The 21,837-nt window shown below is 47.5% G+C and overlaps 1 protein-coding gene across 5 annotated transcripts in view; it reads right to left on the bottom strand.

The window, feature by feature from the left end:
- Positions 1-21,837, bottom strand: part of SDK2 (sidekick cell adhesion molecule 2) — a 427,828-nt gene that overhangs the window by 8,265 nt on the left and 397,726 nt on the right. For 2 of the 5 annotated variants that reach the window (XM_072112538.1, XM_072112542.1), the window contains exons 24-44: positions 21,192-21,342; positions 20,865-21,102; positions 20,351-20,466; positions 19,957-20,146; positions 19,696-19,794; positions 18,350-18,544; positions 18,068-18,269; positions 17,610-17,713; positions 17,460-17,530; positions 17,183-17,318; positions 14,673-14,729; positions 13,650-13,751; positions 13,443-13,558; positions 10,259-10,445; positions 6,362-6,499; positions 5,995-6,174; positions 5,061-5,186; positions 4,781-4,945; positions 4,321-4,461; positions 4,101-4,239; positions 1,931-2,057 (exon numbers count right to left, since the gene is read on the bottom strand). In XM_072112538.1, the coding sequence (XP_071968639.1) occupies positions 1,931-2,057; positions 4,101-4,239; positions 4,321-4,461; positions 4,781-4,945; positions 5,061-5,186; positions 5,995-6,174; positions 6,362-6,499; positions 10,259-10,445; positions 13,443-13,558; positions 13,650-13,751; positions 14,673-14,729; positions 17,183-17,318; positions 17,460-17,530; positions 17,610-17,713; positions 18,068-18,269; positions 18,350-18,544; positions 19,696-19,794; positions 19,957-20,146; positions 20,351-20,466; positions 20,865-21,102; positions 21,192-21,342 (2,980 nt within the window). The remainder of the gene's footprint in view (positions 1-1,930; positions 2,058-4,100; positions 4,240-4,320; positions 4,462-4,780; positions 4,946-5,060; positions 5,187-5,994; positions 6,175-6,361; positions 6,500-10,258; positions 10,446-13,442; positions 13,559-13,649; positions 13,752-14,672; positions 14,730-17,182; positions 17,319-17,459; positions 17,531-17,609; positions 17,714-18,067; positions 18,270-18,349; positions 18,545-19,695; positions 19,795-19,956; positions 20,147-20,350; positions 20,467-20,864; positions 21,103-21,191; positions 21,343-21,837) is intronic. The other 3 variants (XM_072112539.1, XM_072112540.1, XM_072112541.1) reach the window with 3 other exon arrangements.

Here is a 21,837-nt window from a genome sequence, read left to right as displayed (position 1 = left end):
CCGGGCACTGCTGCTCGTACTCTGGTATCTGCTGCTATTTGCCTTGGAGAAGGTGCGGCTTGTTTACCCGGGCAGAGAACACTGGCGTTCCCATAGTAATGGCATTTATGCTGGCACAACACTGGCAGAGGACGAGAACCTCCTAAATGAAGACGCCTCATTCGTGCCCTGTCAGGAGCATGGCAGCTACTATTGCGTCCTGACTGATTGCTTTACACTGGAACTTTCTGCTGGAATTTCTCCAGGTTTACTGTAGAATTCTAAGATGTAACAGTCTATATAGAACCTTCAGGAGGACCCCACGTGTAATACTGACATTACCCTGCGGGGGCGCTGCACTGGAATTTAACACAATTCTAAAAGACCAGATTTTCCAAGGTGAACGTAATTTAACTCTTAAAGTGACTAACATGTGTCCAGTGTCTGGGGAGTCCCCAGTGTTACTGCACGTGTCCCTGTGCTCCATTCACTTTTATAGGACTTCCAGGACCGCAATGTCCTGCGGTTTCTTAGTCGATGGTCGCGGCCTCTTACCACATGGGGTACTTTAGGTTATAATGTTACGGAATATGATGCCGCTATATAAAGATTATTATTATTAGACTTGTAGATGCCTTTTATTGTGAGTTCTGGCAGTCGAACCCCCAGACTCTTATCGTTATTGGAAAACCTTCTATAGACATCAGGGTGTCCTGATAAATAGGAGTGTATTTCCCTAAACCTCTGCTCCATGGGGGACAGAGGCTAGGGGGCGCCACACTGCAGGGCGATACAAGTTCAAAGCTAAAACTGCTGGATCGGGGGCCCTGGGAGGAGCAGGATAAAGACCCCCATCCTCCATATCTACCCCTAGACATCCTCTATATATCTACCCCTTGGTGTGACATTGCTCTCCCTCGAGTTTCCGTCTTGTTTTTTATATGAGAAGAGAAGAATCGGACATCTCTGCGTAACACCAACCATTAGGGGCCCCAAAGACATAACATCGCTTGGGGCGGCCAAAATGTTGAATCCAATCCTCGTCCATATATCCAGTATCTAATAAGATGGTTCTATCTGCCATAATGACCCCACTTACAGTTTGATATGTCACATTCTGCTTCTTTGGTTTTTATGGGGGTGACAGCGGTGCCCCCCAAAAATGAGGGTGTAATACAACCGGAAACTTCCCTATTACTGCAGTCCTACATTAGATCACAGAGACATGTGCTGCCCGGGTCTGTGTAGTGATCATAGGTCGCACTCCTTAGTGATTATCTCTCTGGACCCTGGACATTGAGAATACTTTTCTATTGTGCGGTCTTCCAGTTACCCCCCCCCCCCCCAAAAGGCTGCACCTTAACAGTAGATGAACCTGCTATGTGGATATGTCATACATATAGATACTGTATACACCTGGATTTACAGGTAGACAGCAGGTCATTGTGTGACGTCCCCGGAGCGAGAAGGGGTTAAACTCCGGATTAAGAGACAATTTAGTTATTTCTGTCTCTTTGTATTCGCCTCTTGGGTGAGACGGTCACATCCTGCGTCGCCCCTGGAGAAATATTTTAGTGACAGCAGCTTACAGACTGCAGGTGATTCTACTTCCCGTGTATCCCGGGCCCGGACACACCCTGTACAACCTGCGCCCGTTCCAGGGAGACGCCCTTTACCCTCAGCAGATCGCTTTACACGGTGACAATCACGGTCATTGTACCGAGGCCGAAATTAATACGTCCTACGTGGTGCAGCGCGTCCCCCGGAATCTTTCCTATAACGTCATTGTCCTGTGGGGCTGGAGCCGGGGAGGGGATCAGTTTATACAAGGAGCTGCCCTTTAAATGATCTTCTCAGTCTCATCCGTTGTCGCCGGCCGCCATATTACCGCTGGGTAGTTGAGGACAAGCTGAGGCGCTTGTGTCTATCCCCGTAGGTCACGCTCTCTCACCTGCGAATCCGACACCTCCGAGGGCTTTTCCGTCAGGCTTCCGCTCTCCGTAGGGATCAGGTCATTGTACTTGGCTACGTCTTCATCTGAATAGTGAAGGCTCCCGGGACTGGGACGCGGAGGGGACCTGAAGGAAGAACAGAAGATTTGTGACGTTTGTTAAAGAAAAATTTTAAATTCTAAATTCCAAAAAATAATCTGCAAAATGTATGGACAAGATATGGATAACCCGATGGTCCTGCAGCTGCTCTCTGGTATCAGCCATGTCAGGGAGAGGCTCTTCTCTTCTCCCATATTCCCTGCTTTATTATAAGGTTCTGTGTTCATCAATGAATCCACATCAGGTATATTTAAAGAATATTATTGGGGCTCATTTAGTAATTTTTCCATTTTGCGCCGGATTCCGCTGGGATTGGGTTTCAGCGCAATCACGCCGGCTTTCATGCGACAGAAAACCGGGGCGTGTCCGTCGGACAACCGAACGGATTCGGAAAAAAACGTGGAATTTAAAAAAAGGAAAAGGTGGGGCTCGTTTACTTACCCGGTCCAGTCATGATCCTGCGGTGCGTTGTCCGACGAGGATTTGGGTTCTGCCGGGATTCACTAAGGTCGTGCGCCCGATATCCACCAGGTGTCACTGCTGCGTCGAGGTCCACCAAAGTTCACCTGCTTCTTCCTGGTGCATGCGAGTGCTTGATCTTGATCTTGCGACACTTTTTTAAATTCTGTGGTTTTTCCGAATCCGTTGGTTGTCCGACGACCAAGCCCCCCAATTTCTGTTGCATGAAAGCCGGCGTGATTGCGCCGAAATCCGAACACATGCGCCAAAATCCCAGCGCAAAATGGAAAAGTTTGGGATACCCAACGAAAGTGCGGCCGCGGAGCCCTTAGTAAAAGAGCCCCAATGTCTCAAACTCGTCCTCTTAGGAAGATCTGACTGCAGTTGTGTAGGACATGATTATTAGGGATTGACCGTGTATTAAAAAAAAAATTTTAAAAAATGAATGAACAATATATGATAAAAAGTAAACGGATCGGGTTGTAAGTCTGCAGTGATTCTGGTCCAGTTGAACAGTAAGTTCCGCCACTGCGTTCATTGTGCACTTGAGCTGTGAGCCAATCGCTGGCCTCATAGGTCAGTTGACCGCTGAGGCCAGTGATTGGCTCGTGGTCTTGTGCTCCATAAACGTGACATCAGAACTTTGCGGAGTCGATCCCGATTTTTCATGTCCTTACACAACTGCAGTCACTTCCTCGGAGGAGCAAATTGAGCCAAGGATCCGTCCCAAAAGATACATGTATAATATTATATATAAAATTTTAATATTTTATGGGTTTTCTGATCTAGAAAGGGGTCATGTCCCTGAAGCCCCTGCAGGTGTAATGTGTCCCGGGCCCCACAAGTGTTTCATAGGGCATTGAATCCTATCAAATCTGTGGATAACAGGGATCTTTCCCTCTCCTGGTGCCTGTGACCCTCCGCATCTTCCTCCTCCCTCTTGTCCCTGACAGAGGAGTCTTTGTCATCCAGCGGTGGGAACGTTACCAGGACACGACACGAATATCAAAAAGCCGCGCCGCGCCCCGTGCCAAGCACTTATCAGGAGAGCGGAGACTCAAGAGGAGAAACTAAACTTCTCCGGGGACAAAAAAAAACTTTATTACAGAACTTCTCTCCATATAAATTCTCCGCCAGCTCATAAATATCTCGGAAACCATGAAGAAAGGGGTTATAACTTTTAAAAAATTAGATATGCAAATTAGTCAGCAAGTGCACTGGAGGCGGAGCTAGATTTGTCAGGCAGGTAATAGGGGAGTCATGACTCTGGTAATTTGTTATTCTTCCCACCCTAGTGAGAAGACATGCACGCTCAGCCGAGCACACACGTGTAGGAATGCTTAAATCACCCCATTGTTTATGTTAGTAGCAGCAGGAAATATACATTTATTTTCTGGGATTCTAGCTTCTCCAAGTCCACTGAGGGAGCTTCCTCACACTGCTGTGCTCTGTGCAAGCCCTTCCACCTGAATGCAAGCCTTCTGGTTGAGTGGCTAAACTGTCACTCACAGAAAAGGGGAGGAGCAGTCCAACGCAGAGAGCACAGAGCACAGCAGTGTGAGGACACGCCTCACGTTATGATTCTATATAATGTGATGCGGCTTCTCTCACCTGGTGTAAATCCCGTTCTTCCTGCAGAAGGAATTCTTCACCGAGAGCCTCCGGTTGTTGAGCTCCAGGGCAGGGAATCTGCTCTCATCCAGGCTCACCATCTCCCCGTGGCCCAGGGTGCTGTTCTTAGGGTTACAGCCTGGGAAGGAGGAAATACATAAGGATCTGCCGTGTGTGAACAGACACCAAGATTCTGGGCGGCCGGGACGCATTCGCTCACCTGAATCTGACTTCTTGGCGTATTTCTTGCTCTGTCCTCGGATGATCAAAGCAAAGACCAGCAGAAGGATGAAGATGAGGCCGATGAGGGCGATGACCACCAGGAACCACCACTCCTCATAGAAAGGGTTCGCTTTGGTGGCTGCAATGAAATAAGAAGAGAATTATTCTTAAAGGGACTTAAAGGGATTGTCCAGTATTTGAAAACAAAAAACAACAACATAATTTCTCCACAACCCCTCCACTCTGCGTGACTGCTGTAGTATTTAACAAGAATCCTGCTACAGCTTTTACGCAGAGCAGAGAGAGAGTGACTGTAAAATATCCCAGTGTAGAGATCTAAGAGCACAGCAGTGCGAGTATCTGCTAGCTACTAAGATTACACAGCTCTCTCACTGCCAGGAGGGTTTGGAGACCCCTAATGCCCCCTACAGGATTTGTCTTACAGTACGCAGCAGTACCTGATACGGATGTGGAGGGAGCGCTGGGGGTCCCGTATCCGTAATCATTGACGGCGATGACGCGGAAGTCGTAGCTCACCCCCTGCTTGAGGATGTCTATGCTGAAGGTGTAGGACGTGGCTTCTTTGGGAATGTCCTTGATGAGGATGTCCCATAATCCTTCATCTGGTGAGAGAGAATACAGTATATACTAGTATATAGTGTGTAGCAGCTGTGCCATCAGAGCTCACACTCTACACACAGATCATGTGGCACATACCCCTGCACCCTCAGTACTTACCTGATGGCCGGGCCTCTATCACATATCTGGTAATGGGGCTTTTTCCTGGGTCCCCGCTTGACCACTGGATAGCAATTAATGAGCTGTATCTGGAGATAGAAGGGACCCCCGGAGGTCCTGGAGCACCTAAGAGGCAAGATTAATTACACACATCATTAAAGGGAATGTATCCAGCCTGCAGCCAGTGTCCCAGGAGAGGTGTGTAATATTATCATTATGTGTGTAGTTAGTAGCAGCAGGACTGTGAAATATGGATTTATATTCCTGGACTGTACTGGAGGCATGCCATCACGCTGCTTTGCATTTAGCTCTCCGCAGCCAGTGTTTGGTATTGTTGCTGGAGAGATGTGTAATCATACTATTGTGTGTGTTGTTAGTAGCAGCAGGACAGTGAAATAGGAATTTATATTCCAGGATTGTATTGGGGGTGTGTCCTCACACTGCTGCGTCCTTAGCTCTTCACAGCCAGTGTTAGGTATTGTCCCTGGTGAGATGTGTAATCATACTGTTGTGGGTGGCAGCAGGACTGTGCAATATTGATTTATATTCCAGGAGTGTCCTCACACTGCTGTGCTCTATGCTCTCTGCAGACTATTTTCCGATGTAGAAGCTCTGGTAAATCCCTCCTTTCTTACTGTGAATTGATCTACTCCATGTCTTTTCTCCTTTGCACTGTTGCAGGCTTTTTTTTAATCCTACAGCATAGGGGAAGGGTTGTGCACAGAGTTAAGAGCACAGCAGTGTGAGGACACATTCACAGAAGCTGCAATCCTGGAATATAAATCCATATTTCACAGTCCTGCTGCTACTAACAACACACACACAATGGTATGATTACACATCTCTCCAGAGGTAATACCTAACACCGGCTGCAGAGAGCACAGAGCACAGCAGTGTGGTCACACTTGCTGACAGGTGTGCTGAGTTCATTTACCATCTCCTGGTCCTGTAGTCACATTGGCTTCAATGTCCGGTCCATATGTGAAAGTCTTGGCCCGAATTCGGAATTGGTACGTCACCCCTTCTGCAAGGTCCTTCAGCTTCATCCACAGGGGACTGTTCCCCTTTACATCCACCGTCACAATCTTACTGATTCCTGGGAAAGAGACCGAAACTGCAAAGATAAGTCGAGTTAAGAGTCTGTGTCCAGTTCTCATCACACCTGCCCCCTCTATATAGTAAGTGAGCTGCAGTACCGCACATAGCCTGTGCACAAGTGTGGCGCTGTGCGTGGGAGGAAGATATATTCCTACACATTTCTACCTATTACTATCTACCTGAATCAACTGAATTCCACTTACCGTCTACAGGCGTGCAGGGCTCGTACACCAGTCTGTATCCCTCCAGGATCCCGTTGGGGTACATGGGCGCATCCCATGATACGTTCACCGATGTGGTGGTCAATTCACTAAATCTAAGAGCTGCCGGAGCGCTGGGGGCTGCAATGAAAGCAGATGTAAGAAGATTACTATATAGCCAGTGCATTGTCTATGGCAGGCAGCGTGACAGCGCCCCCTAGGGTGGAAAGCGGAGGAAGTTGTGTATTGGCTTGAATGGGGATGAGCATCGCATGTCGTGACCGCGGGTCCTGACCTCTGAATAAACTATGTAACCGCTCAGAAATGTCGCCGAACCGGAATATCCACCACGTTATAACAACTCTGCATCCCGAGTCTGGGTCAGGAGGTGAATGTCCCCCGGCATATTGTATAATTATACATGTGATATCACGTGGGGGAGGCGCATCTGCACCCCAGACCCCAATCCTTATATCCCTGGTTCTGTGCTCCCGTCACAGCGAATAACACTCCGGGACCAGAGTGCCGGGGATAAGCGGGGGCAGGATTGTCACACACTAATGTCACCTGACATTGTCATGGATGCAGCCGGGGGGCCCTGCCTGCTCCGGGGGGGGGGGGGCTCTGCCTGCACCGGGAGACCGCGCTTATGTAACGCTTATCCAGGGGTGAATAATACCATAAACTAAGCAATACATTATCAGTCTGATATACAAGACGCAGTCAGGCAGCAGGGGGATCCGCCAAGGAACAGAGAACCCGGAGATCGGACTACAGGATTCTATCAATAAATGTATAATAATAATTATATATAGAAATCGGGTTCTTTGTAAGCAGTGTTAGGTATTGTCCCTGGAGAGATGTGTAATCAGACCCTTGTATATGTTGCTAGTAGCAGCAGAACTGTGAAATATGGAATTCTATTCCAGGATTGTAGCTTTATTGAGTTTAGTCCTCACACTGCTGTGCTCGCTACAGGAAGTGTTAGGCATTGTCCCTGGAGAGACATATAATAATTCCTTTGTGTGTTGTTGTTAGTAGCAACAGAATTGTTAAAAATCGATTTATATTCCAGGATTGCAAATCCTCACACTGCTGTCCTCTGTGCTCTCTGCAGCCAGTGTTAGGTATTGTCCCTGGAGAGATGTTTCATTATACAGTAGTGTATGTTGTTAGTACTGGCAAGACTGTGAAATATGGATTTATATTTCAGGATTGCAACTTCTATGGGAGTGTTCTCACACTGCTGTGCTCTGTGTTCTCTACAGCAGTGATTTTCAACCTTTTTTGAGCCGCGGCACACTTTTTATACTTAGAAAATCCTGGGGCACACCACCAACCAAAATAGCACAAAATGACACTAAAACAGTCATAAAAGGCCTCCCTTTACTAATAAAAAACCCCTAGCGGCCTCCCTTTACTAATAAAAAACCCCTAGCTGCCTCCCTTTACTAATAAAAAGCCCCTAGCTGCCTCCCTTTACTAATAAAAAGCCCCTAGCTGCCTCCCTTTACTAATAAAAAGCCCCTGGCTCCTCCCTTTACTAATAAAAAGCCCCTAGCTGCCTCCCTTTACTAATAAAAAGCCCCTGGCGGCCTCCCTTTACTAATAAAAAGCCCCTGGCGGCCTCCCTTTACTAATAAAAAGCCCCTGGCGGCCTCCCTTTACTAATAAAAAGCCCCTAGATGCCTCCCTTTACTAATAAAAAGGCCCTAGCTGCCTCCCTTTACTAATACAAAGGCCCTAGCTGCCTCCCTTTACTAATACAAAGGCCCTAGCTGCCTCCCTTTACTAATAAAAAGCCCCTGGCGGCCTCCCTTTACTAATACAAAGGCCCTAGCTGCCTCCCTTTACTAATAAAAAGCCCCTGGCGGCCTCCCTTTACTAATAAAAAGCCCCTAGATGCCTCCCTTTACTAATAAAAAGCCCCTGGCGGCCTCCCTTTACTAATCAAGAGCCCCTAGCAGCCTCCCTTTACTAATAAAAAGGCCCTAGCGGTCTCCCATTACAAATTAATAGGCCCTAGAGGCCCCCCTTTACTATTTAAAAGGCCCTAGAGCCCCCCTTTACTAATTAAAAGGCCCTAGAGCCCCCCTTTACTAATTAAAAGGCCCTAGAGCCCCCCTTTACTAATTAAAAGGCCCTAGAGCCCCCCCTTTACTAATTAAAAGGCCCTAGAGGCCCCCCTTTACTAATTAAAAGGCCCTAGAGGCCCCCCTTTACTAATTAAAAGGCCCTAGAGGCCCCCCTTTACTAATTAAAAGGCCCTAGAGGCCCCCCTTTACTAATTAAAAGGCCCTAGAGGCCCCCCTTTACTAATTAAAAGGCCCTAGAGCCCCCCTTTACTAATTAAGAGCCCCTAGCGGCCTCCCTTTACTAATTAAAAGACCCTAGCGGCCCCCCTTTACTAATTAAAAGGCCCTAGAGGCCCCCCTTTACTAATTAAAAGGCCCTAGAGGCCCCCCTTTACTAATTAAAAGGCCCTAGAGGCCCCCCTTTACTAATTAAAAGGCCCTAGAGGCCCCCCTTTACTAATTAAAAGGCCCTAGAGGCCCCCCTTTACTAATTAAAAGGCCCTAGAGCCCCCCCTTTACTAATTAAAAGGCCCTAGAGGCCCCCCTTAACAAATAAAAAGCCCCAGCCTACCTTTACTAATAAAAAAAAAAACCCTAGCTGCCTTCCCTATACAAATAATAACCCTATATACTTACCCTTGATGTCTTCTTGACGTCTCCTTCACTCCTAATGGCGATCCGCCCACCTTCTGTAGCTCCTGCACCGCGCGCCTCTGGTCACGTGACTTACGCGACCTGACGTCAGGTCGCGTCAGTCACGTGACATGGGCCGCGCGGTACAGGAGCTACAGAAGACGGGCGGATCGCCGACGCGGGGCTTGGAGGTAAGTATGGGGCAGAAATACGGGGGCGCGGCGGCAGCTCGACACCGGGGCAGCCTAGTTCGGGCAACTTTCCCCCGCGGCACACTCAACCTTGTGTCGCGGCACACTAGTGTGCCGCGGCACACAGGTTGAAAATCACTGCTCTACAGGAAGAGTTAGATATTGTTCCTGGAGAGATGTGAAATCATACCTTTGTGTGTGTTGTTAGTAGCAGCAGGACTGTGAAATATGGATTCATATTCCAGCATTGCAGCTTTTACAGTTATGTCCTCACACTGCTGTGTTCTGTGCTCTCTACAGACAGTGTTCAATGTTTTTTTTGTAGAGATGTGTAATCAGAGCTTTATGTGTGTTGTTAGTGCCAGCAGGACTTTGATATATGGAGTTATATTTCAGTATTGCAGATTCTATGGGAGTGTCCTCACACTGCTGTGCTCTGCGCTCTCTACAGACAGTGTTATATATTGTCCCTGAAGGGATGTGTAATCAGATATTTGTGTATGTTGTTCATCGCAACATGAAATATGGAATAATATTCCATGATTGCAGCTTCTAGAGGTGTGTCCTCACACTGCTGTGCTCCTCGCTCTGTGCATTGAACTGCTCCATAGCCCTTTCCCTCTGTCTTAAAAAAACAAGCTTCTGCTTGGATGCTACATTGGTCAATCAGAGAGGATGGAAGGAGCGGTGGTGATGTGTACTGCCAGTGTGAGAACCCCACTACACAATCTAGGAATTAAATCCATATATCACAGTCCTGCTGCTACTAACAACACACACAACAATCTGATTCCACATCTTTCCAGGAACAAAGTCTGCAGGATCTGCTGTTTGATTGCCCTTTAATACCTATTCATGCCACATCCATGATTTCCTTACTAGAGTGACCCCTAGTGGAGAAAATATCAAGAAAAACAGTAAAATGATACAGAACAATGTGATGATATTGTACAATGTGTGTAGATGATTCCGGATGATCCATCATGGCTGCCGCCCCTCACCTGCTTGCTGTGTCTGGCCCCGGATGGGATGACTGCGGGGCCCATCTCCGGCCGTGTTAAAGGCGGCCACGCTGATGAGGTAGGTGGTGTAGCCGGTCAGGTTCTTGATCTTGACCCCACTCTCGGGCAGGAACAAGGTGCGGATTTTCTGTGTCTCGTTCGCTCGCGCTGCTTCCCAGTAATAGATCTGCAGGGGGGGAGGAAATCAAAAAGATATAAGATAGGAGTCCATGCTGGGAGATGTAGTTCCCCAGTAGGTGGACAAGCCACCGTCCACGTCTCACACTATGAGCATCTGCTGTGGTGGAGCTCCCCCTACTGCCCAATGTCAGTGTAGCACCAGGCTCCCCCCTCATCTTCCATTCAGTAGAATTAGATGTGAAGAGGATCCTGCTGCGTCACCTGCTAAATATTTACTCCTTTCAAGTATCTCTGGATCTCAGCATCAGGACAATTAGAAATGATGGGAGTCAAGGGTGAAACCTGCAGCAGGACCCCCACCCCAAAGCAACACGGAGTCAGGAGCAGTGACTGTCACATAAGCGCTACAGGCTGCCCATACACAGTAAGGAGCAGGGACTGTCACATAAGTGCTACAGGCTGCCCATACACAGTAAGGAGCAGGGACTGTCACATAAGTGCTACAGGCTGCCCATACACAGTAAGGAGCAGGGACTGTCACATAAGTGCTACAGGCTGCCCATACACAGTAAGGAGCAGGGACTGTCACATAAGTGCTACAGGCTGCCCATACACAGTAAGGAGCAGGGACTGTCACCTAAGTGCTACAGGCTGCCCATACACAGTAAGGAGCAGGGACTGTCACCTAAGTGCTACAGGCTGCCCATACACAGTAAGGAGCAGGGACTGTCACATAAGTGCTACAGGCTGCCCATACACAGTAAATCTTGGTATAAATCTGCTCTGGGGCCGCAGCAGAAAACGGTTCTGAAGAATTTCTGCACAAGAATCTAATTCTATAGGAATTCTAAAGGAATCTTCATTGTTTACTTCCAGTGGATGGAAATCTGTCCATGGTCATGTGATGTCACACAGGTGCACGGCTCGTTATATACCTGGTCATGTGATGTCACACAGGTGCATGGCTCATTTTATACCTGGTCATGTGATGCCACACAGGTGCACGGCTCATATCCATGGTCATGTGATGTCACACAGGTGCACGGCTCGTTATATCCATGCTCATGTGATGTCACATAGGTTCATGGCTCATTATATCCATGGTCATGTGATGTCACATAGGTGCACAGATCGTTATATCCCTGGTCATGTGATGTCACACAGGTGCACAGCTTGTTATATCCATGCTCATGTGATGTCACATAGGTTCATGGCTCATTATATCCATGGTCATGTGATGTCACATAGGTGCACGGCTCGTTATATCCATGGTCATGTGATGTCACATAGGTGCACGGCTCGTTATATCCCTGGTCATATGATGTCACACAGGTGCGCGGTTCATTATATCCCTGGTCATGTGATGTCACATAGGTGCACGGCTCGTTATATTCCTGGTCATGTGATGTCACATAGGTGCACGGCTCGTTATATCCCTGGTCATATGATGTCACACAGGTGCACGGCTTGTTATAGACTCCTCAAGTAGTAATATATTGGGTTATTTATTTTTTTAGTAAGTGGGTTCTCCATACAGTGTCACCGATGCTCACATCAGGTATGAAGAGATTTTAAGTGTCAGATCCATCTTTGAATCAGATAACTGCGCCCCTGATGCCGCCACCATCTTGCTACAGGAGGTGCTGCCTGAGGCAGAAGGCTCAACTCACCTAATGGCTGGTGCACCCCTGCATGTATCCTATGATGACTAGATGGTGAAATCTAAGCAATTTTCAACTTTTGTAGCCAAACTTTCCGTGCCCCAGCCTCCTCCTAGTGTACCCAGCAGTGGTGCGGGGGGCAGAGCTCCGCAGAGGCGTCTATGACTGATCACATGACTCGGCACACCAATCATAGCAGTGACAAACTAAAGATTTGCGTTCACTAAAAAAACATTAGAGAGTTAATGTAATGTACAGATGGGAGGGTTGTAATGGCCTGATGGCCGCCTGTAGTGGGCGCTGTGGTATGGCTCATCTGTACACACTGACTGCGCCATTACTGGGCAGGTAATATTCTGTAATGTGGATCATTATCCATTTAAACCTCGTTATCTCCAATTTAAAGTGAGAGATACGGAAAACATGATTGGGGACACAAAATCCTCCGGAGGACACTTCAGCGTCTCCGGAATGGGAAATCAATAGATAAGGAGCCGGCACAGTCAGCAGCTTTTAGGGAACTTATTCCTTGTGTAACCAGAAGATAAGAAGGAAGAGGGAGCAACAGGTGGAGCGGCAGGTACCGGGGACACTGGGCGCATCCATCCCTGCCAACCGGCCCGGAGATGGGAAATTATCCAGTGTGGGGGTCGGGTAAGGGGCGTGGCTTAGGTACTAAAAAATGTTGCAGCCGCATAGCATCTTATGTCCCTCTTTCTCTCCAACTAAAGTTGGGAGGTGCAGAAGAGCGGCAAGCTACATGGATTAGACATTGGTTATGGTGGGATGTTGTGCCCACTATGGTGATCACCTCGTCCACCCCGATCCTCTATTATCAGATCCTTGTAGTTAACTTTATATCACGAGTCTAACCAATCTTACTTCTCTGGTTGTATAAGGCAACGTCCCACACATGAAGGTGCCTGAGCAGTAAGTCCCTGGCCAGATTGTACCTGCACAGTTTTCCCTTGTTGTCCTCCTGCTTTGTCCTCGTTGTTTGTCTCCGAATAAACCATCCGTTCTGATTGCCCCAACCTATAACATCGACAAGCCCCTGACTCTAGTCTGAATTCGAGGAGTCTCTGCCTTGGTGTCTCCAACCCTTAGGTCATCTGTGACCACATTTAGAGTTAGGCACCTGGTGGCCTTAGTAAAGTAAAGGGTCTCTAGAGTAGTTGAAGAGTGAAAACCACGGATGCCACCCAGATAACACCCATTGGAGGGCACAAGGAGCTGGTTAGGTGCCTGCACTGTTGCAGGATCGACATGGTGGGATGGTTGGAGATGGAGGGACTATGGCTTATGACACAAACTCCCCACCATCAGTCATGGACCAAGTACAGATACAGACAGAGCTGTAGTGATCATCACACTGCCAATACCTTGTATCCCTGGATGTCTCCATTCTGTGCTTCCAGGGGAGGTGGGTCCCACGTCACATCCAGCTGCACAGCGGTGGCAGTCTGTATGGCCACGTTCTGCGGTGGAGCCGTCGGCACTGGGGGGGAAAGTCATTATTGCAATATATAAAGAGGAGCTTCCACCATGTTCCAAACAATCTGTAACATTACGATATGATGGACACTTACCTGCTTCGCCAACAAACACTTCCTGGGGGACACTGGTTGGCCCTTCCCCGGCGGCGTTGAACACGCTCACTCTGATCTCATAGCGCTTGTGCTTGTTCAGATCTGTAGATGGACGTGAAGACAGGTTTTTAGATGATTCTATTATGTGACCCCTTATTGTGTGACCCGTCCTCTAAATATATTCCCCACTAGAGATGATGATGTCACCAGTGACCAGTCATGACATCATCGACTTCCACTATTGTCAAAGAAACTCTCTAGAACGCTCACTCCCGGATACATTTCATTGAGTATACAATTTTTTGTTTAGAGTGACAACTAATATGGCTTCCAGAGGAGGGGCAACATCATCTACCCAAAATCTCTAACAGGGTCCTACATACTAGTTACAAAAACACCGTTTGGCCACCGTACTGGCCGTCACTCAGATCCCAATTGACCTGGGATACAATGGGGGTCATTTACTAAGGCCCGAATCGCGTTTTTTTCTGACGGGTTACACAAATTTTTTCTGATTTGCGCCGATTTTCCCTGAATTGCCCCGGGATTTTGGCACACGCGATCGGATTGTGGCGCATCGGCGCCGGCAGGCACGTGACGGAAATCGGGAGGCGTGGCCGCACGAAAACCCGACGGATTCGGAAAAACTGTCGCATTTAAAAAAAGAAAAGTGTCGCTTGACACACGCTTCCCTGCACCCACGATAGGACGGTGAACTTCAGTGCATTCCGATGAACTTCAGCGCAGCAGCGACACCTGGTGGACATCAGGAGAACTACCTTAGTGAATCCCGGCAGAACCCGAATCCTCCACAGAGAATGCGCCGCTGGATCGCGAATGGACCAGGTAAGTAAATCTGCCCTTTGGAACCCGTCGGAAAAACGCAATTCGGGCCCTTAGTAAATGACCCCCAATGTGTAACAATGTTACAGAACATTCTGAGGACTGTTCTTGTGGTGTCACGTCTGACTACGACTACAAGCCTGGTAAGGATGCCATGCGGTTAGTCAGGACTACACTTACTGTCCAACTCGTACTGGGTGAGCGATGGTTCACTCAGGTTCCGGACCATGTAGGCAGCTATGAGGGTTGGGGAGAAGATTTAGGGAAGGGGAAGAGCAGGGGCAGGAGTGCAGTTAGTATACAATGAAGGCAACAAGCTGACACACAATTATATGTACACAGCACACAGTATACAGCACGATACACAAGGGGAAACATATGGCTCCCACTATGGTGGTCCGTGTTATCAGCGCCCTTGGAGGACAAGTCTCAGGATATTATGGAATTAATGTGGCAGATATCTGATCTCCATTATTCAGAGACGTCCTCCGTCCTATTCTCCAGCCTGAGGGCAGATAAACCGTCCCGGGACCTTATCACATGCCAGCAGGACAGGTTGTAATGTCACATGCACCATGTACACTTAGAGGTCACCAAGGTCAATCACAAAATAGGATTTATGATTGTGGAGGAGGCAAAGCCAGAGGGCGAGATAGTGACTAACACCAGTGTTATCCCTGTACTGTGACATCACTGTGTGTATTATCCCTGTACTGTGACATCACTGTGTGTATTATCCCTGTACTGTGACATCACTGTGTGTATTATCCCTGTACTGTGACATCACTGTGTGTATTATCTCTGTACTGTGACATCACTGTGTGTATTATCTCTGTACTGTGACATCACTGTGTGTATTATCCCTGTACTGTGACATCACTGTGTGTATTATCCCTGTACTGTGACATCACTGTGTGTATTATCCCTGCACTGTGACATCACTGTGTGTATTATCCCTGCACTGTGACATCACTGTGTGTATTATCCCTGCACTGTGACATCACTGTGTGTATTATCCCTGTACTGTGACATCACTGTGTATTATCCCTGTACTGTGACATCACTGTGTATTATCCCTGTACTGTGACATCGCTGTGTGTATTATCCCTGTACTGTGACATCACTGTGTATTATCCCTGTACTGTGACATCACTGTGTGTATTATCTCTGTACTGTGACATCACTGTGTGTGTTATCTCTGTACTGTGACATCACTGTGTATTATCCCTGTACTGTGACATCGCTGTGTGTATTATCCCTGTACTGTGACATCGCTGTGTGTATTATCCCTGTACTGTGACATCACTGTGTGTATTATCCTGTACTGTGACATCACTGTGTGTATTATCCCTGTACTGTGACATCACTGTGTATTTTCTCTGCACTGTGACATCACTTTGTGTATTACCTCTGTACTGTGACATCACTGTGTGTATTATCTCTGTACTGTGACATCACTGTGTGTAGTATCCCTGTACTGTGACATCACTGTGTGTATTATCCCTGTACTGTGACATCACTGTGTGTGTTATCTCTGTACTGTGACATCACTGTGTGTATTATCCCTGTACTGTGACATCACTGTGTGTATTATCCCTGCACTGTGAGATCACTGTGTGTATTATCCCTGTACTGTGACATCACTGTGTATTATCCCTGTACTGTGACATCACTGTGTATTATCCCTGTACTGTAACATCACTGTGTGTATTATCCTGTACTGTGACATCACTGTATATTATCCCTGTACTGTGACATCACTGTGTGTATTATCCCTGTACTGTGACATCACTGTGTGTATTATCCCTGTACTGTGACATCACTGTGTGTATTATCTCTGTACTGTGACATCACTGTGTGTATTATCCCTGTACGGTGACATCACTGTGTGTATTATCCCTGTACTGTGACATCGCTGTGTGTATTATCCCTGTACTGTGACATCACTGTGTGTATTATCCCTGTACTGTGACATCACTGTGTGTATTATCTCTGTACTGTGACATCGCTGTGTGTATTATCCCTGTACTGTGACATCACTGTGTGTATTATCCCTGTACTGTGACATCACTGTGTGTATTATCCCTGTACTGTGACATCACTGTGTGTATTATCCCTGTACTGTGACATCACTGTGTGTATTATCCGTGTACAGTGACATCACTGTGTGTATTATCTCTGTACTGTGACATCACTGTGTGTATTATCTCTGTACTGTGACATCACTGTGTGCATTACTGTGTCCAGTTTGGGGGGCTGCGGCTGAGGACACCCGGTGCTGCTGCTATTAGTGATATATATGACATGTTACATGTCAGGGCTCTGGGGTTTCCGCCTCCTCGGTCATTATTCCTGCAGTAATTCACTGAGTTCATCATTTTCTTTCTGTATTAAACGAGCTTTTAATTAGCAAATGTTCTTCACCGATGACTGTGGCACTTAGGAGGTGAGAGCGGTGAGTGATAAGTCATTTCCTCGGGCGCCGAGTAGATGGAACACGACGCTCTTTACTTGTAACAGACGACAACGTTTTCAAGAGCTTATGACTGTTCATGTATAGAAAGTGTTTGGCTGATACAATGGAGCAGAGCCGCAGTGTAAAGCAAGGGGGAGGGACACACACGCCACAAGCAGGACCTCAGCCGCGACAGGAACCTGGAGGCTCATCTATTATGTTAATTACTACTCACACGTTAGCTCCGCCCACTTGGAGTTGGGATCGTTGATATTTCGCAATGTGAAACTCCTCATCCCGTCGTAGACCAGCTCGCGGTATCGCACCCGGTAGCCCAGTAGGACGCCATTGATTTTGTCTTCTGCCGGAGCCTGATGAGACACACATTATATAACCTTCAGTCATGTAAACCAACCGTCAGAGATAAGTGGACAAGGGGGTGGGGTCTTTTCTACACTTTTCGTCAATCATCCCATGGAAGAAGTCTACGATCAATGAGTAACGCTACCTACCTGCCAGTGGATCAGCACGGAGGTGGTCGTCTGTGGGGTGACAGACAAGATGGCGGGTGCGTCGTCCGGTGCTGGAAAATATAATAAACACCTGATAAATCTTCATAGATGGAAATCAAACGTCTTCTCGTCAAGGTAAGTTCCACTCACCAGCTTGTAGGGTAGTCAGGGACTCCGACTCTCCACTGTATTCGCTGTCTCCGATATCATTGGTGGCTTTGACGCGGAATTTGTACGACGTGAAAGGTTTTAACCTGAAACATTAGCGATGCGGTGACGCGTTATTGGACTGATGACATCATAGAGGGAGCACCCAATCAAATTACATCATTAAAGGGAAAACCCAATCGAACTACAGACTAGTGGAGGCCATTTTGTAAAGTCTGATGACATCATAGAGGGAGCACCCAATCATGTTACAAATTGGTGGAAGCCATTTTGAAAAGTCTGATGACATCATCAAGGAAGCATCCAATCAAATTACAGCCTAGAATCTGTTGACGGTAATAAAATTCCTCTAGAGGTGAAAGGCATTATGGGACATGAGGGAAACTATGCGCCCCACTACTCCCCAGTGGACGACACCCACAAGATGGCTGCTACCGTACCGGTCTACAATGGAGGAGGTGGCATTGTGACTGACGGAGGAGGAGTGCACCACCCAACGTCCTCTGGGCAGCTCTCGGGTCTGGATGGTGTAGTAACGTACAGGAGAAAGGCCGTCACTTCCCGGTTCCCATGACAGCAGGACACTGCGGGACTTTACGTCCTGCTGCAGGACCACCGGCTTACCGGGGGGCTGGGGGCGTTCTGCAGGAGGAAACAGAGTGAGGCGGAGCCAATGCTTTATAATATACTGTACATAATATACTACTCCTCGTCTTACTTACCTCTCTTCTCTGTGGTGACCACCAGCGCCTCCGCCGCCTCCCCCCATCCCTTGCGGGTTTGGGCCGTGATTCTAAACAAGTAGACGGACTCTGGGCGGAGTCCTGTGGCCGTGTACTGCCGCACACTCGGGTTCAGCACCTCCACTGTGGCTGTGTTGGCGTTGGTCGTGTTGAGTCTGTGAGTGATCTGATAAGCTGAAAGGTAAAGATTGTGACATCTTATGGACAAGATACACCATATTGAGCAGCAGAACTGTGAAAAATTAGTTGATATTAATCGTTATTTAAGGGGTGTGTCCTCACACTGCTGTCCTCTTAGTTCTCTGCAGTGAGCAGAGCTCCTCCCCTCTGCTCTGCGCAAACACCTACATCTGACATTAAGATGTATTGGTTTCCTAAGATGAGGGGAGGGACACGTCCCACAATTTGTGTCATAAATCTCAGTGCACAGAGTAAGGATGAAGGATTGAAAATACTTAAATTACCCAGAGTTCAAAGTGTTTTACAGAGGGTTGTGGGATCCCTTGACTGTGACTTCTATGGTTCTGAGTAGTTGGCTTCTGGTTTATTATGGAGGGAATCAGAGGGAAGGAGGCAATTGTATGCAGAGAGCACAGAGCACAGCAGTGTGAGGAAACACCCCACTGCACTTGGAGAAGCTACATTTCTGGGATATAAAAACATATTTTCACAGTCCTGCTGCTAATAACAACATACACAATGGTATGATTACAGGTCTCTCCAGGCCAGGAGCGTAACTAGGAGAGGCTGGACCCCATATAAGTTTTCTAACCCTAACCCCCTCCCCCCCTTAAAAAATATACATATTTTACATTCATATAAACACACATTAATATACTTATATACACAGTATATAGACATACAGCATAAACATACATACAGTATACACACACCACATATACATACATACAGTACTGTATACATACATGCAGCATATACACATCACACACATACAGCAAATACACATATACAAACATACAGCATATACACACACACATACATTATATACACACCGCACAAACATATAGCATACACCCAATACCCCACATGCCGGGGCCCCCTCACACTGTGGGCCCCATAGCGCCTGCTATGGCTGCAATCACTGTACTTACGCCCCTGCTCCAAGGACAATACATAACAGGGTCTTCAGTCTTCCTAGCTGCTGACAGGTTCTCTATAACCTGCCAGAGCCCTGGCGTCTTTGTACAGGTTCTGAAACCTAAAGTTTGGAATCTTCACATTCTTTCTGTCAAAAACTTTCCAACGTTACGTAAACCCTTGGCAGATCCCAAAATAGCACAAGTGTGAAAAACGTAAGTACTTACCTAGGATGATGCCGTTGGGAGCAGCGGGGGTCTGCCAAATCAGGCGCACGGAGGTAGTTCTCACCTCAGGAAACAGAATTCCCACCGGGGGACCTGGAACTGAAAACCAACAGGAAGACGCGGCTGTGATTCCTCTGCTTGTGCTCGGCTGATACTCCTCACTAGAGAGGAGGCCCCCTAGTGGTGGATTGCTGCTCTGAAGGGATGAAGTCCACCATACATCTAATTCCACCATCTCATCACCGATCCTAAGAATCTCACCGTCATCCAGGGTCCTCTCCAGTATGGCCGGCGCGCTGGGTACTCCATCCCCTATTCTGGTGAAGGCCAAGACCTGGATCTCATAGAGAACATATTTTCCCAGGTTGGTCAGCTGGACGCTTCGAGAGGCGTTACCTTCTACCAGCCAGAAACGGGGAGGATCGTCCGAATCTTTCTCCTTGTAGAGTATCTAGGCAAAACAAGAAAACCACATCTGTCCTACCACTCGATGATACGGGCCTGACAGGTTTCTATATGATAAGGTGTTGGCGTTTGCGCCGAGGGGTAGACGTTGGAGGAGCAAATGGTCCTTGGCCTGAGAACGTGCTCCACATATTGAAACTCTAGGCTTAATCTTTTTGGAACTCTTATATATTTTTTTACTGCTCCTTACCTTGTAGCCCAAGATGAGTCCATTCCGATCCGGTTCTGGGATTTCGCTCCAACGCACCAGGATGCTGCTTGAGGTTGTGGCCAATGCAGAGAGATTGCTGGGTCCTGAGGATGGGACTGAGAACAAGATGTGGACTTATAGCTACTGCTACATGTAACCACAATAACTTATCAAATCAGGAGGTCCCCATAAACCATCGATCGATGGTTGGATGGTCCAATTACAGTTGACAAGTTTCAACAACATCCATCTTAAACCGTATGGCCCAGTCTAAGGTCCTTCAATCGTATTAGATGAAAATCTGCCAAATCTACCAAATATGGAGGGTTGGGTTGACCATCTAATATCTATGGGGCCTTCAGATTCTTTCCTCACATCTTCCTTTCTTGGTGAGATAAGGATCAGACAAGTTGGGGCTGATATGCCCAATACTTTGGGTTCTCTCAATTCGTTACAAATTAACTTTTGGATGTTCTAATCATACATGGAAGTTTGGGGAAACTTGGGCTCTTACCCGATTCTCTTGTCCTTGCCACCACAACAGGACTCCAGGGTCCGGAGCCAATGGCATTAAAGGCAACAACTTGCACATTGTATTCTGCCCACTCTTCCAGGTCTTCAATGGTGTACTCTCTCTCGATGCGGTCATGAATGACGTGGGTGGAGAATTTCCCTTTTCCATCACTTCTTATGTATCGGATCCTGTACCCTACAGACTCTGGGTTACCGTTGTACGCCATCTCTGGTAAGGGCTACAGGAAAGAATGGCTGGTGAGGAACTGGAAGACATTACACATGATTGTCTCTGATACAAGAATAATAAATTTAGTATCATACTCACCACCCAGCGCACCCACAGGCTGGTCTGACTGGCCGTACGCAGGGTCACGTTAGCTGGAAACATGTCTGGTGGGGCCTGCAATGTCTGTATCCTTCTGGAAGCAAGACTGGGCGGGCTGCTGCCAACAATGTTCACCTGGCGCATGCGGAAGCTGTAGAGAAATAGAATTTCTCATGAATCGAGTCTAACCGCCTGATCCTCATCTCCTCTGACATTGTGGGAGGATACACATTAAAGGGAACCTGTCACATAAACTAACCCACACCAACTAGACAATTTTTTTTTAAAGCTGCTATCATACAGCAGTCCAACTATCCCTATATTGTTCCTCCCCATACCTGTAAAGTTCCACAGTTTATCCATAAAGTAGACTTTGAGCTAAGTCCGGCATATTCATCCCCTGTCAGTTCAGACTTGCCTCCAGCTTCCTGAGTGACAAGGAGCTTGCTTTCTCTTCAATGGCTCAGCTCCCTCCGTAAGTAATGAGAGAGACACTGGCTGTGTGTGTTTTGCTAAAGAGAATTCCTGAGGGATCGGGGAATGAGGGAGCTGATTTCTCTTTAGCTAGTCACACACAGCACATGTCTCTCTCATTCCTGAAATAAATCAGGTCCCTTTGTAAATCAGGAAGCAGGAGGCACAACTG

Source organism: Engystomops pustulosus, chromosome 6, assembly GCF_040894005.1.
Source record: "Engystomops pustulosus chromosome 6, aEngPut4.maternal, whole genome shotgun sequence".
Lineage (NCBI taxonomy): Eukaryota > Metazoa > Chordata > Amphibia > Anura > Leptodactylidae > Engystomops > Engystomops pustulosus.
Note: the sequence above shows the minus strand (reverse complement) of the source record. Positions and strands in the feature narration are given on the sequence as shown.